We start from the raw sequence: 14,838 nt of genomic DNA on the forward strand, positions 1-14,838 counted from the left end.
TTTATCACATTGCCTGCTGAGGCTGCTTGCTGTGTGTAAATTAGCTGCCACTTTCCCTACATTACTCCACCCCCAGACAGTAGAATCTCAGAGAAAAAGGTAGATTCCAGTCTCCGCTTCAGACAGTGCAAGCGATACAGAGAAAGCACCCTCTCTCTAAAAATCCCAAAAGCAGATGGCCTTGAGCTCTCTGTGAAAGCCGAGCTATACCCAGTCATAGGACCTTACCTGTCAATCAACTAATCAAGCCCCACTCTGCAATATCCCAGGGGAAAACACAAAACAACAGAACCCTGCATTCATTCAGATCAAAACAAACACTGCATCAAATAAGATCAATTACGCTGTTGCAGTAACGGTACAGTGCTTCTGGGTCCAGACAGAACAGCTCCGATAAACTGCAAGGGACTGGTAAGCACACTCAGCATAGAAACATGACTAAAATACATTTCTTAAGGGCACAGTATCTTCACTGTGTGAGAGAGTGTGTGTGTGTGCGTGTGTGTGAGTTTAACAGATCAGGATACAATTGGGCTACATGTCCCTCCCTGTCAGTGCTCATTTTCTGGGGTCACCTCATAGAGTCATAGAGTCAGAGAGGTTTACAGCATGGAAACAGGCCCTTCAGCCCAACTTGTCCATGCCGCCCTTTTTTTTAAACCCCTAAGCTAATCCCAATTGCCCGCACTTGGCCCATATTCCTCTATACCCATCTTACCCATGTAACTATCTAGATGCTTTTTAAAAGACAAAATTGTACCCGCCTCTACTACTACCTCTGGCAGCTTGTTCCAGACACTCACCACCCTGTGTGTGAATGAATTGCCCCTCTGGACACTTCTGTATCTCTCCCCTCTCACCTTAAACTTATGCCGTCTAGTTTTTGACTATCTAGCTGATCTGTGCCCCTCATTATTTTATAGACCTCTATAAGATCACCCCTCAGCCTCCTTTGCTCCAGAGAAAAAAGTCCCAGTCTATCCAGCCTCTCCTTATAACTCAAACCATCAAGTCCCGGTAGCATCCTAGTAAATCTTTCCTGCACTCCTTCTAGTTTAATAATATCCTTTCTATAATAGGGTGACCAGAAATGTACACAGTATTCCAAGTGTGGCCTTACCAATGTCTTGTACAACTTCAACAAGACGTCCCAACTCCTGTATTCAATGATCTGATCAATGAAACCAAGAATGCCGAAAGCCTTCTCCACCTCTAAAAATTGACCTTATCTCCGGTACTTGTGAGTGAAGGAGAGTCACCCCACCCTCCCACTCCCATAAAAGCATCCCTACCTCACCCAGCACCCCTACCTCACCCAGCACCCCCACCTCACCCAGCACCCCTACCTCACCCAGCACCCCTACCTCACCCAGCACCCCTACCTCACCCAGCACCCCTACCTCACCCAGCACCCCCACCTCACCCAACACCCCCACCTCACCCAGCATCCCTACCTCACCCAGCACCCCTACCTCACCCAGCACCCCCACCTCACCCAGCACCCCTACCTCACGGTACGGTAGCACAGTGGTTAGCACTGCTGCTTCACAGCTCCAGGGTCCCGGGTTCGATTCCCGGCTCGGATCACTGTCTGTGTGGAGTTTGCACATTCTCCTCGTGTCTGCGTGGGTTTCCTCCGGGTGCTCCGGTTTCCTCCCACGGTCCAAAGATGTGTGGGTTAGGTTGATTGGCCAGGTTAAAAATTGCCCCTTAGAGTCCTGAGATGCGTAGATTAGAGGGATTAGCAGGTAAATATGTGGGGGTAGGGCCTGGGTGGGATTGTGGTCGGTGCAGACTCGATGGGCCGAATGGCCTCCTTCTGCACTGTGGGGATTCTATTCTATTCTCAGCAGCCCCACCTCAGCACCCCCACCTCACCCAACACCCCCACCTCACCCAGCACCCCCACCCAGCACCCCTACCTCACCCAGCACCCCACCCTCACCCAGCACCCCACCCCCACCCAGCACCCCCACCCAACACCCCAACCCAGCAACCCTACTTCACCCAGCACCCCTACCTCACCCAGCACCCCTACCTCACCCAGCACCCCATCTCACCCAGCACCCCCACCTCACCCAGCACCCCCACCTCACCCAGCACCCCCCCCAGCACCCCCACCTCACCCAGCACCCCCCCCCCCGCACCCCTACCTCACCCAGCACCCCCACCTCACCCAGCACCCCTACCTCATCCAGTATCCCCACCTCACCTGGCACCCCTACCTCACTCAGCACCCCTACCTCACCCAGCACCCCCACCTCACCCAGCACGCCTACCTCATCCAGTATCCCCACCTCACCTGGCACCCCTACCTCACCCAGCACCCCCACCCAGCACCCCCACCCAGCACCCCAACCCAGCACCCCATCTCACCCAGCACCCCCACCTCACCCAGCACCCCCACCTCACCCAGCACCCCCACCTCACCCAGCACCCTACCGTCCCACACAGCACCCCTACCTCACCCAGTACCCCCACCTCACCCAACACCCCAACCTCACCCAGCACCCCCACCTCACCCAGCACCCCCACCTCACCCAACACCCCCACCCAGCACCCCTACCTCACCCAGCACCCCCACCTCACCCAGCACCCCCACCTCACCCAACACCCCCACCCAGCACCCCTACCTCACCCAGCACCCCCACCTCACCCAGCACCCCCCCAGCACCCCCACCCAGCACCCCTACCTCACCCAGCACCCCCCAGCACCCCCACCCAGCACCCCTACCTCACCCAGCACCCCCATCTCACCCAGCACCCCCACACAGCACCGTTACCTCACCCAGCACCCCCACCCAGCACCCCCACCTCACCCAGCACCCCCAACCAGCACCCTTACCTCACCCAGCACCCCTACCTCACCCAGTACCCCCACCTCACCCAGCACCCCTACTTCACCCAGACCCCTACACCCCCACCCAGCACCCCCACCTCAGCCAGCACCCCCACCCTGCACCCCTACCTCACCCGCACCCTCAGCCAGCAGCCCCGCACCCTACAGCCCCAGCAGACAAGTAAAGGTGCAGACAATCTTTTTGGAACTAAAAGCAAACAGACTCGACATGGGGGATGAAGGGAAATTAGCAGCAGATTCTTCGAACCCTGATTAATGAAACCACTTTAGAAAGAAATCCCCTCAAAGCTGCTGGTTATTTTAAATAGATGTCAAGAAAGATTACCACACGGCGGAGAGAGGAATCTATTTGACGATGTTGTTAAGCTGTTTCAGCTTTATAATAAGGTTCAGCAAAGGGTTCGGACTGTGTTGTGTGGGGCAATGGCCGGTTAGCTGAGCAACTCAGCGACAGAGAGCGAATCAACACACTCAGCTTGAGTGAACTTCCCTCTCGAAGATCGATGGGGTTTTCCACAATATCTCTCGCCACCCGCAATCTGACCATCGGAGCTTTCGATGGCCCCCAATGGCCACACGTCGCCCCAAAGAGCACCTACATGGCCGTGGCCACTCTCATGGGCACGGTGGTCATCCTGGCCTCCTTCATGAACGGGATGGTCATTCTGGTGTCCATCAAATACAAGAGGCTGCGTTCGCCACTCAACTACATCCTGGTGAACCTGGCCATTGCTGACCTGATGGTCACTTTCTTTGGCAGCACCATCAGTTTCTCCAACAACATTAATGGCTACTTCACTCTGGGGGAGTCAGTGTGCCAGTTCGAAGGTTTCATGGTGTCCCTGACAGGTGAGTGTGTCTCCACAGAATTCTTCCAGACCGCGCCCCCCCCCCCGCCCCCTATCCCCGCCAGCAGCCCCTCCACTCCCCCTCTCCCCCCACCTCCCACCTTCCAAGGTCACATTGTTTGGGATCCACTTCTCTCAGACTCAGCGAGGAGCTATGCCGTACACACCTGGTTCCACCCTGGAATCGCTTGTTCAGCCACTCAGAGCGGCCCCGTCGCTCACTCAGATCTTTGAACGCCATTTACCCTCCTTTCCTTCATATCCTTTTCCTAACCAACATTTATTATTCAGAGCCTTGAAACTTCAACCGCTCCCCCACCCTCCCTGGCTAACCACCCAGGGTGGAGGAGGGAGTACCAGATTTCAGGTACCCTGGGTGGGAACCAACACTCTCTGAGATCATCCTCCAACAGCCTGGCTCTAAATGTCAGGTTGCATCCCTCGCTCTGCCCTGCCCGGGGAATCAGGGCAGAACACTTCCAAATCAGCAAATTTCTAGGCAGCACAAGCCATGTCTATTCAACCAGCTCTTCCAGTTTCTAACCCTTTAATTCACACCTAAACGATGCAATGATATCATTCTGGTGAATCTCTGCTGGATTTCCTGCAAGGTTACTTTCCTATTTCAGAGGTGCGGTGCCCAGAACTGGGCGTAATTACTCCAGATAGGATCTGATCGGGACTCTCTGTAACTGAAGCCTCACTTCCTCATTTTTGTACCCTTGAGGTAAAGGTCAACATTCCATTCACTTTGTTGATCGCTGTTTGTATTTGTTCACTAGTTTCTGATCATTTGTACGCTTGAATTCACAAGTTAGCAAACGTCATTCTGGTGTTTATATTCTTGCGATGATTAGCCTCAGTGCCAAGAGTTACAGAAAGGGAGATCATGAGACCATAAGAAATAGGAACAGGAGTAGGCCATTCGGCCCCTCGAGCTCGACTTGCCATTCAATAGGATCGTGGCTGACCCAACATTCCTCCCGTCCACTTTCCTGTCCTTTCCCCATAACCATTGTTTCCCTTAGTGATCAAAAATCTATCTCAGCCTTAAATACATACAAGGACTCTGCCCCCACAGCTCCCTGTAGCAAGGAGTTCCAAAGACTCACAACCCTCTGCAAGAAGAAATTCCTCCTCGTCTCAGTCTTAAATTGGCGCCCCTTTATTCTGAGACTCTGCCCTCTGGTCCTAGACGCTCCCAATGAAGGGAAACATCCTCTCAGCATTTACCCTGTCAAACCCCTTCAGAATCCTATCTGTTTCAATGAGATCACCTCTCATTCTTCTAAATTCCAATGAGTAGAGTCCCAACCTGGTTAACTTTTCCTCATAAGACAATCCCTCCATAGCGGGGATCATCCTAGTGAACCTTCTCTGAACTGTCTCCAATGAAATAATGGGGTGAATTTTCCTGTTCCGCCCGCCACTGGAATCGTAGCGGGCGAGGGGTGGACCATGGAAAGGTCTATCGACCTTGGGCAGGATTTTCCGGTTTTGGATGAACACGGTCAGAAAATCCCATCCAATATCTTTCCTTAAATAAGGGGACAAAAACTGCCCGCAGAACTCCAGATGTGGTCTATCTCAGCAGGGAAGACTTCCCTACTCTTATACTCCAGCTCCGTTGAAATAAGGGTCAACATTCCATTAGCCTTCCGAATTACTGCATTGTGTGCCAGCTTTCTGTGTTTCGTGCACAACTCCCTTTGTGTTGCAGCTTTCTGCAGTTTTGAAGTCTGCTCTTTTGTTCTTCTTTCCAAAATGAATAATTTCACATTTTCCCACATTATACTCCATTTGACAACCTTTTGCCCATGTCCTCAAACCTATCAATATCTCTACTGTTTGTATCCCTCTCGCAACTTGTCTTTCCACCTATTTTTGTGGCTGGAGTACTTTCACTTCCTTCCTCCAAGTCATTAATATATATTGTAAATGGTCCCAGCACTGATCACTGTGGAACCCCACTGGTCAGTCAATGTTCTTGAACATGCTATGCAATGATTCAATGACCACCCTCACCACTTCCCCCCGCCAACCCCACCAAGGGAAATCCATAAATAAGGTTGTTGCGTGAAGATGAAGTTGGTTTTAGCCATGATATTGATGAGTTATTGGTGTCAATAAATGGCTACAAGGGTAGAGGGGCCTCCAGCTTCCATTGGAACGGATTGAATGAGTAAACCCTTCAGGATATCATAGAATCCTACAATGCAAAAGGAGGCCATTCGGCCCATCAAGTCTGTACCGACCACAATCCCACCCAGGCCCAATCCCATTAACCCCATGCATTTACCCTAGCTAGTCCCCCTGGCACTAAGGGGCAATTTAGCATGGCCAATCCACCTAACCCGCACATCTTTGGACCGTGGAAGGAAACCGGAGCATCCGGAGGAAACCCACGCAGACACAGGGAGAATGTGCAAACTTTGCACAGACAGTGACCCAAGCCGGGAATTGAACCCGGGGCCCTGGCGCTGTGAGGCAGCAGCGCTAACCACTGTGCCACCGTGCCGCCCCAAATAAAAGGAGGGAATTAGTAAAGGAGCAAAAACTCAACCTTTACTGAGTTACCAACAAGAGGAACAGAGATTTAACATCAATGACAAAAGAACAAGAGGAAGCATGAGGATTTGTTTAACACAACAAGGCTATTAATCTGGAACATGCTGCCTGACAGACTGGTGGAAGTAAATTGAATAGTAACTTTCAATTGGATGAATATGAACATATTAAAATTTACGGGAAGGGAGAAGAGTGGAATTAATTAGATCACTCTTTCAAAGAGCTAGCATGGACATAATGGGCTGAATAGCCTCCTCCTGGGCTGAAAGTTCACTGTAGGTGGGAGGGGAAGAACAGGAACGGTGTTCATCCCCTGTATAGGGGAAGGTTTTAGACGGACACCATGGGTGGGAAATCATAGTGAGGCTGCCTGTTCCTCCAGCCTATTGAGGCAAAAAGAGAGAGAGAGACAAAGTGTGAGTGAGAAAGAGAGTCAGAGTGTGGAAGGCAGAGTGAGAGAAAGAGAGTGAGAGAGAGCAAGAGAGAGTGAGACAGATTGAGTGAGAGTGAGAGACAGAGTGAGAGAGAGTGAGTGAGAGAGAGAGAGCGAGTGACAGAGAGAGTGACAGAGAGAGTGTGAGAGTGAGACACTAGAATGACAGAGAGAGAAAGAGAGAGACAGAGTGAGAGAGAGTGACTGAGAGAGTGAGACACAGAAAGTGAGAAAGAGGGTGAGAGAGTGAGAGAAAGAGAGAGAGAAAGAGACAGAGTCAGAGAATGAAACAGAGTGAGAGTGAGAAAGGGTGAGAGAGAGTGATAGAAAGACAGAGAAGTTGTGAAAGAGAGAGAGTGAGACCGAGCGAGATGAAAAAGCAGGTGAGAGTGAGAGAGGGATTAAGAGAGAGAGAGAGAGAAATAGGAAGAGAGAGAGGCTAAGTTGTCTTGTTTGTCTTTCCTGAGTAGGAATTGTGGGACTGTGGTCGCTGGCAATCTTGGCCTTCGAGCGATACATTGTAATTTGCAAACCGATGGGCGATTTCCGCTTCCAGCAAAGACACGCAGTGGGGGGCTGCCTCTTCACCTGGATCTGGTCATTCACCTGGACTGTGCCACCTCTCTTTGGCTGGTGTAGCTACGTACCTGAGGGTAAGGCGATGTAAGACCAAGACTCTAGACACACACCCACCTTGAACACAACTGACAAAATAACACAAACACACAGGAAATAAAAGCAGGAAAAGCCTTTGGGTCTTCGAGACACTACACTATTCAATAAGATCATGCATGGCTGACCTGCCCTATCCCCATATTCCCTTTGTCCCAAAATATATCAGTCTGAGCCTTGAATGTACTCAACAGTCGAACATCTACAGATTCTCTAGGATAGAGAATCACAAATAATTTACAGGGTTATGGGGATAGGGCCGGGGTGGGATTGTGGTCAGCGCAGTCACGATGGGCTGAATGGCCTCCTTCTGCACTGTAGGGATTCCATGATTCTATGACAGAATGAGGCCATTCTGTCCAACTGGTTCATGTTGGTGTTTAGAAATATGGAAAATAGGAGCAGGAGGAGGCCATTCAGCCATTCAAGCCTACTCTGCCATTCATTGTGATCATGGCTGATCATCCAACTCAATAACCTGATCCTTGCTTCCTCCCCATATCGTTTGATTCCCTTCGTCCCAAGATAGGGCAGCACGGTGGCACAGTGGTTAGCACTGCTGCCTCACAGTGCCAGAGACCTGGGTTCGATTCCCAGCTTGGGTCACTGTCTGTGTGGAGTTTGCACATTCTCCCCGTGTCTGCATGGGTTTCCTCCGGGTGCTCCGGTTTCCTCCCACAGTCCAAAGATGCGCAGGTTAGGTGGATTGGCCATGCTAAATTGTCCCTTAGTGTCGGGATTAGCAGGGAAAATACATGGGATTACAGGGATAGGGCCAGGATTGGATTGTTGTCGGTGCATGCTCGATGGGGCGAATGACCTCCTTCTGAACTGCAGGGATTCTATGATCTATATATAACTCCTTCTTGAAAATATACAATGTTTTGGCCTCAACTACTTTCTGTGCAAATTCCACAGGCTCTCCACTCTCCGTGAGAAGAAATTTCTCCTCATCTCAGTCCTTAAAGGTTTACTGCTTATCCTTAGACTAGGACTCCTGGTTCTGGACTCCCCCACCATCGGGAACATCCTTCCTGTATCTACCCTGTCCAGTCCTGTTATTATTTTATAAGTTTCTATGAGATCTCCCCTCATTCTTCCGAACTCAGCACATGTAATCCTAATCGACTCAATCTCTCCTCATGGGTGAGTCCTGCCATCCCAGGAATCAGTCTGATAAACCTTCGCTGCACTCTCTCTAGAGCAAGAACATCTAAGTGTGGCCTCACCAAGGCCCTATATAATTGCAGCAAGACATCCCTGCTCCTGTACTCGAATCCTCTTGCTAAAAAGGCCAACTTTGTCTACTGTACCACCTATTGCACCTGCATATTTACCTTCGTCGACTGGTGTACAAGGACATCCAGGTCACGTTGCCTTCTCTTAATTTATGGCCATTCAGATAGGAGTCTGCTTTCCTGTTCTTATTACCAAAAACCTCACATTTATCCACAAGATACTGCATCTGCCATGCATTTGCCCGCACACTCAATGGCCGGGATTCTCCCAAAACAAAACTAAGTGCCCAGCCGGTGGGATAATGGGAATACTCCCCGCCCGTTTTTTGGGCATTCTTACCTGAACGAATCTCTGACACTCCAGCAACACAGAGTGCCATAGCGTGATTCACTCTGAAAAGTGGTGAGCTATTCCCGTCAGAGAGGCAGAGTGCTGAGTGGGCCACTGCGTATCTGCGGATCCGTCAGTGCGGAGATTGACGTATGTGCACTGCACCCCCCGCATCGCCCACTTCCCAATCGCTGGCCTCCGATTGCTGGCCTTCCCCACAACCCCTCTTATTGCTGGCCTACCGCCCCCCACACCCCCTGCTCCCACCCCCCACCCACCCCCAGCCCCAATCTACTCCCCCCGATGGCTTGTCCAACCCTTCGCCATATCCAGCCCCGATCGTCTTCCTCCCTCCCTCCCTCCCCCCCTCCCTCTCCCACCAATCCCAGTGCAGAGAGACAGCAGGATTCCCCGCCCCACCACCGTTTCCCCACCAATAGGCCCTGCCCACAGAATGTCCTGCCCCCAGCCCTGTCCTTTTGGCACTGCCCAGTGCCAAGTGGGCAGTGCCTATTTGTCCCTTGGGCAGTGCCATGCTGCTAGGCTGGCACTGCCACTCCCTTTCCACCCCCTTTACCCCCGACTTTCTGGGGGCCTCAATGGCCTCTGTCTCCACCAGCAGGGTGAGGATGCCTGTTCTCTGTTAGTGGGGAGCAGCTGTAAACCCTGCTGTAGGGAATCACTGGGGTAAGCGGAGGGGGACGGACAGTGACGCTAGCGGGACGAGAGAATACTTGTAATTTCCATATGATAATCAGCTCCATACCAATTTTCAGTGCGGAGCTCATTGCACTACAAACTACAAAGTGGGGGACTAAAGGCCCCCCCCACTCACGTCTCCCAGCCCAATGCGCTGCTCGAGCAGTGCAGCAAGCCAGGAGAATACTGGCCAACATGTCCAAATCACACTGAAGCATCTCTGCATCCTCCTCACAGCTCACCCTCCCACCCAACTTTGTGCCATCTGCAAATTTGAAGATATTACATTGAATTCCCTCATCGAAATCACTAATATATATTGTGAATAGCTGCGGTCCCAGCACCGATCCCTGTGCTACCCCACTAGTCACTGCCTGCCATTTGGAACAAGACCCATTTATTCCTACTCTTTGTTTCTTGCCTGCCAACCAATTTTAATATCAGCTAGTATCAATTACTCTAAGGACCTTCTTCCCTGGTCTTTGCTATTACAGAATATAGCTCTTACAATCTATAAACCTCAAAAATACCTTATAAACGATAAGTGATAGAAGTAACAAATATTACCCAATACTTACCAGTCCTTTGTAACCTCTACTGCTCCAGCTGGGCAAGACCACTTTCTGAAGATTTAAAAAGTTAGAAAACAAAGATAAAGAAGCATCTCTTTCCCTTCTGCACCCAATCGGGTGGCACGGTAGCACAGTGGTTAGCACTGCTGCTTCATAGCTCTAGCGACCTGGGTTCGATTCCCGGCTTGGGTCACTCTCTGTGTGGAGTTTGCACATTCTCCTCGTGTCTGCGTGGGTTTCCTCCGGGTGCTCCGATTTCCTCCCACAGTCCAAAGATGTGCGGGTTAGGTTGATTGGCCATGCTAAAATTGCCCCTTACTGTCCTGAGATGCGTAGGTTAGAGGGATTAGTGGGTAAATGTGTGGGGATATGGGGGTAGGGCCTGGGTGGGATTGTGGTCGGTGCAGACTCGAAGGGCCAGATGGCCTCTTTCTGCACTGTAGGGTTGCTATGATTTTATGATTCAATCCCACTGTGCTCCAAATTCCCGGTACCCACACTCACTCTGGCTGTGTCTCACTCAGGATGTGCTCTCTCCCACTGTTCGTGTGCAAATCTCCACACCTGCCTCCTCGCGTTCCTTTATCTTTGTCCTGTATTCCTTTCATCCTTGTGTGTTTACACAGATTCCCCTGAAATATATTTATTACTATTCACCTCAGCCCTGTGATAATGAGTTCCAGAATTTAAAAACTCCCCAACAAAGAAGTTTCTCCTGAATTCCTGTTTGCACCTATTAGTGATTATCTTAAATTTATGACTTAATTTTCTAGGTCCATTCTAAAGTAAAGTTTATTTATTAGTCACAAGTCGGTTTACATTAACACTGCAATGAAGTTACTGTGAAAATCCCCTAGACGCCACACTCCGGTGCCTGTTCGGGTACACTGGGGGAGAATTTAGCATGGCCAATGCACCCTAACCAGCACGTCTTTCAGACTGTGGGAGGAAACTGGAGCACCCAGAGGAAACCCACACAGACATGGGGAGAACGTGTAGACTCCGCACAGACAGTGACCCAAGCCGGGAATTGAACCCAGGTCTCTGATGCTGTGAGGCAGCAATGCTAACCACTGTGTCACCGTGACGCCCCACCCTGCCAAACCCTCTGTTATTTCAAAAAACCTCTATCAAGTTATCCCTAACATTTTCTTTTACAAAGAGAGTCCCAATTCTGATACATATAATCTCTCAGTATGCGATTATCCCAGTAAATCTTTCCTGAACCTTAATAAGTTCCAAAAATTGCCTCTTTATTTCTCCAACAATGTTGGCTGGGATTTTCTGCTCCCGTCATGGAGGAACCGGAATGTGGGAGACACAAGGACCTAGCCAAAAGCCCACTGACTTTCAGCAGAGTGGACAATCCCCAGCTCCTGTTTCTTTAGACTCTACAAATTCCAGTCTGGCCTCTGAGTTGGAAGGCTGTGACCAATCCAGCCCCCAGTCCAGAGAAATGAGCTCATAACTAAGGCTGACAGCTTGTAGTGTGTGTTCACACTGTGTACTTGTAGTATGTGCTCACACTGTGTGCATGTAGTGTGTGCTCACACTGTGTACTTGTAGTGTGTACTCATACTGTGTATTGTAGTGTGTACTCACACTGTGTACTTGTAGTGTGTACTCATACTGTGTATTGTAGTGTGTACTCACACTGTGTACTTGTAGTGTGTACTCACACTGTGTACTTGTAGTGTGTACTCATACTGTGTATTGTAGTGTGTACTCACACTGTGTACTTGTAGTGTGTACTCATACTGTGTGCTTGTAGTGTGTACTCACACTGTGTACTTGTAGTATGTGCTCACACTGTGTGCTTGTAGCGTGTGCTCACACTGTGTGCATGTAGTGTGTGCTCGCACTGTGTACGTGTAGTGTGTGCTCACACTGTGTGCTTGTAGTATGTGCTCACACTGTGTGCATGTAGTGTGTGCTCACACTGTGTACTTGTAGTGTGTGCTCACACTGTGTGCTTGTAGTGTGTGCTCGCACTGTGTACTTGTAGTCTGTGCTCACACTGTGTGCTTGTAGTGTGTGCTCACACTGTATACTTGTAGTGCGAACTCACACTGTGTGCTTGTAGTGTGTGCTCACACTGTGTGCTTGTCGTGTGTGCTCACACTGTATACTTGTAGTGTGTGCTCACACTGTGTACTTGTAGTGTGTGCTCACACTTTGTGCTTGTAGTGTGTGCTCACACTGTATACTTGTAGTGCGAACTCACACTGTGTATTTGTAGTGTGTACTCACACTGTATGCTTGTCGTGTGTGCTCACACTGTGTACTTGTAATGTGTGCTCACACTTTGTGCTTGTAGTGTGTATTTGCACTGTGTGCTTGTTGTGTGTATTCGCACTGTGTACTTGTACAGTCACAGTTTAGCTATTAAGGACAATCTCTTTTTCTTTAGGATTGCAAACATCTTGTGGACCGAACTGGTACACTGGAGGAAGCAACAACAACAGTTATGTGGTGGCACTTTTTGTCACTTGTTTCCTGATGCCGCTATGTCTGATTATCTTCTCCTATTTCTGTTTGCTGGTGGTTCTCCGAATGGTGAGTGTGGAGAATCTTTTTGCTCTGATTTTCTATCCTCCTGTATAAACACTTGGTATTGATTTGATTTGATTTATTATTGTCACATGCATTAACATACAGTGAAAAGTATTGTTTCTTGCGTGCTATACAAAGTTTACTGTTCATAGAGAAGGAAACAAGAGAGTGCAGAATGTAGTGTTACAATCATAGCTAGGGTGTAGAGAAAGGTCAGCTTAACGCAAGGTAGGTCCATTCAATAGTCTGATGGCAGCAGGCAAGAAGCTGTTCTTAAGTTGGTTGGTACATGACCTCAGACTTTTGTTTCTTTTTCCCGAGGGAAGAAGGTGGAGAGGGAATGTCCGGGGTGCGTGGGGTCCTTAATTATGTGTGCTTAATTACAGAGATGAGGAGGAATTTCTTCAGCCAGAGAGTGGTGAACCTGTGGAACTCTTTGCCGCAGAAGGCTGTGGAGGCCGGGTCATTGAGTGTCTTTAAGACAGTGATAGATAGGTTCTTGATTAATAAGGGGATCAGAGGTTATGGAGAAAAGGCAGGAGAATGGGGATGAGAAAAATATCAGCCATGATTGAATGGCGGAGCAGACTCGATGGGCCGAGTGGCCTAATTCTGCTCCTATGTCTTATGGTCTTATGGTTTTATGGAGACAGCGGGAAGTGTAGACAGAGTCAATGGATGGGAGGCTGGTTTGCGTGATGGATTGGGCTACATTCATGACCTTTTGTAGTTTCTTGCGGTCTTGGGCAGAGCAGGAGCCATACCAAGCTGTAGTACAACCAGAAAGAATGCTTTCTATGGTGCATCTGTAAAATTTGGTGAGAGTCGTAGTTGACATGCCAAATTTCCTCAGTATACTTACACGCTACAAGTACACAGTGTGAGCACACACTACAAGTACACGGTGTGAGCACACACTACAATACACAGTGTGAGTACACACTACAAGTACACAGTGTGAGCACACACTACAATACACAGTGTGAGTACACACTACAAGTACACAGTGTGAGCACACACTACAATACACAGTGCGAGCACACACTAGAATACACAGTGTGGGTACACACTACAAGCACACAGTGTGAGCACACACTACAATACACAGTGTGAGCACACACTACAATACACAGTGCGAGCACACACTAGAATACACAGTGTGGGTACACACTACAAGCACACAGTGTGAGCACACACTACAATACACAGTGCGAGCACACACTAGAATACACAGTGTGGGTACACACTACAAGCACACAGTGTGAACACACACTACAAGCTGTCAGCCTTAGTTATGAGCTCATTTCTCTGGACTGGGGACTGGGGATTGGTCACAACCTTCCAACTCAGAGGCCAGACTTGAATTTGCAGAGTCTAAAGAGACAGGAGCTGGGGATTGTCCACTCTGCTGAAAGTCATTGGTTCAGTTTCTCCATGGACATCACTGGCTCTCTGGCACTAACTCACAAACCTCAACAAGGAATGTTGGGAAGCAATTGCACTATTGAAGCTTTGTAAGCAGCAGCAGTGTCAGACCAGCTTGATATTCTTCCCTTTCCCCTCCCCAACTCTCCTCCTCTTCCCAACCCCTCCCTTCCCCTTTGGTCTCCCTCCACCAACCCCGTCTGCACCCTTCCCCCTTCCATTCCCCCTTCCCTATCCACGCTTACCTCCTGTTGCACCCCTCCTTCCCTCCTCCTGGCTCTCCCCCACCCCTCCCCCTCTCCTCCTCCTCTCCTTCTCCTCCTCCTTTTCTTCCGTCCTTCCCCTCTTCCTTCCCCTTCTTGATCTCCTCCCCATGTCATCCCCCAATCCTCCCAAGGGACCGAATAGCCTACTCCTGTTCCTATTTCTTATGGTTTCCCTCCTACTCTCCATCTCCCTCCTCCTCCCCCTCACCTGTCTGCCTCCTCTCCCTCCCACTCTCCATCCCGCTCCCCCTCGCCTGTCTGCCTCCTCTCCCTCCCCTACTCTTCCCATCCCCCTCTTGCTCCCCCTTGCTCTGCCCTCTTCCTCCTCTCTCCACCTTTCCCCTCTCCGCCCCTTCCCTCTCTCATCTAACTG

General features: G+C 50.0%; 2 protein-coding genes across 3 annotated transcripts in view; both read left to right on the top strand.

Annotated features, from left to right (window-relative positions):
• eral1 (Era-like 12S mitochondrial rRNA chaperone 1) overlaps window positions 1–14,838 on the top strand; it is a 682,619-nt gene that overhangs the window by 221,264 nt on the left and 446,517 nt on the right. The gene's annotated exons all lie outside the window — the stretch shown is intronic.
• LOC144501195 (pinopsin-like) overlaps window positions 3,508–14,838 on the top strand; it is a 30,351-nt gene continuing 19,020 nt past the window's right edge. The window contains exons 1-3 of the mRNA XM_078224631.1: window positions 3,508–3,709; window positions 7,180–7,362; window positions 12,632–12,777. Of these exons, the coding sequence (XP_078080757.1) occupies window positions 3,508–3,709; window positions 7,180–7,362; window positions 12,632–12,777 (531 nt within the window). The remainder of the gene's footprint in view (window positions 3,710–7,179; window positions 7,363–12,631; window positions 12,778–14,838) is intronic.

The sequence above is a fragment of the Mustelus asterias genome, chromosome 12 (genome assembly GCF_964213995.1).
Source record: "Mustelus asterias chromosome 12, sMusAst1.hap1.1, whole genome shotgun sequence".
NCBI classification, from domain to species: domain Eukaryota; kingdom Metazoa; phylum Chordata; class Chondrichthyes; order Carcharhiniformes; family Triakidae; genus Mustelus; species Mustelus asterias.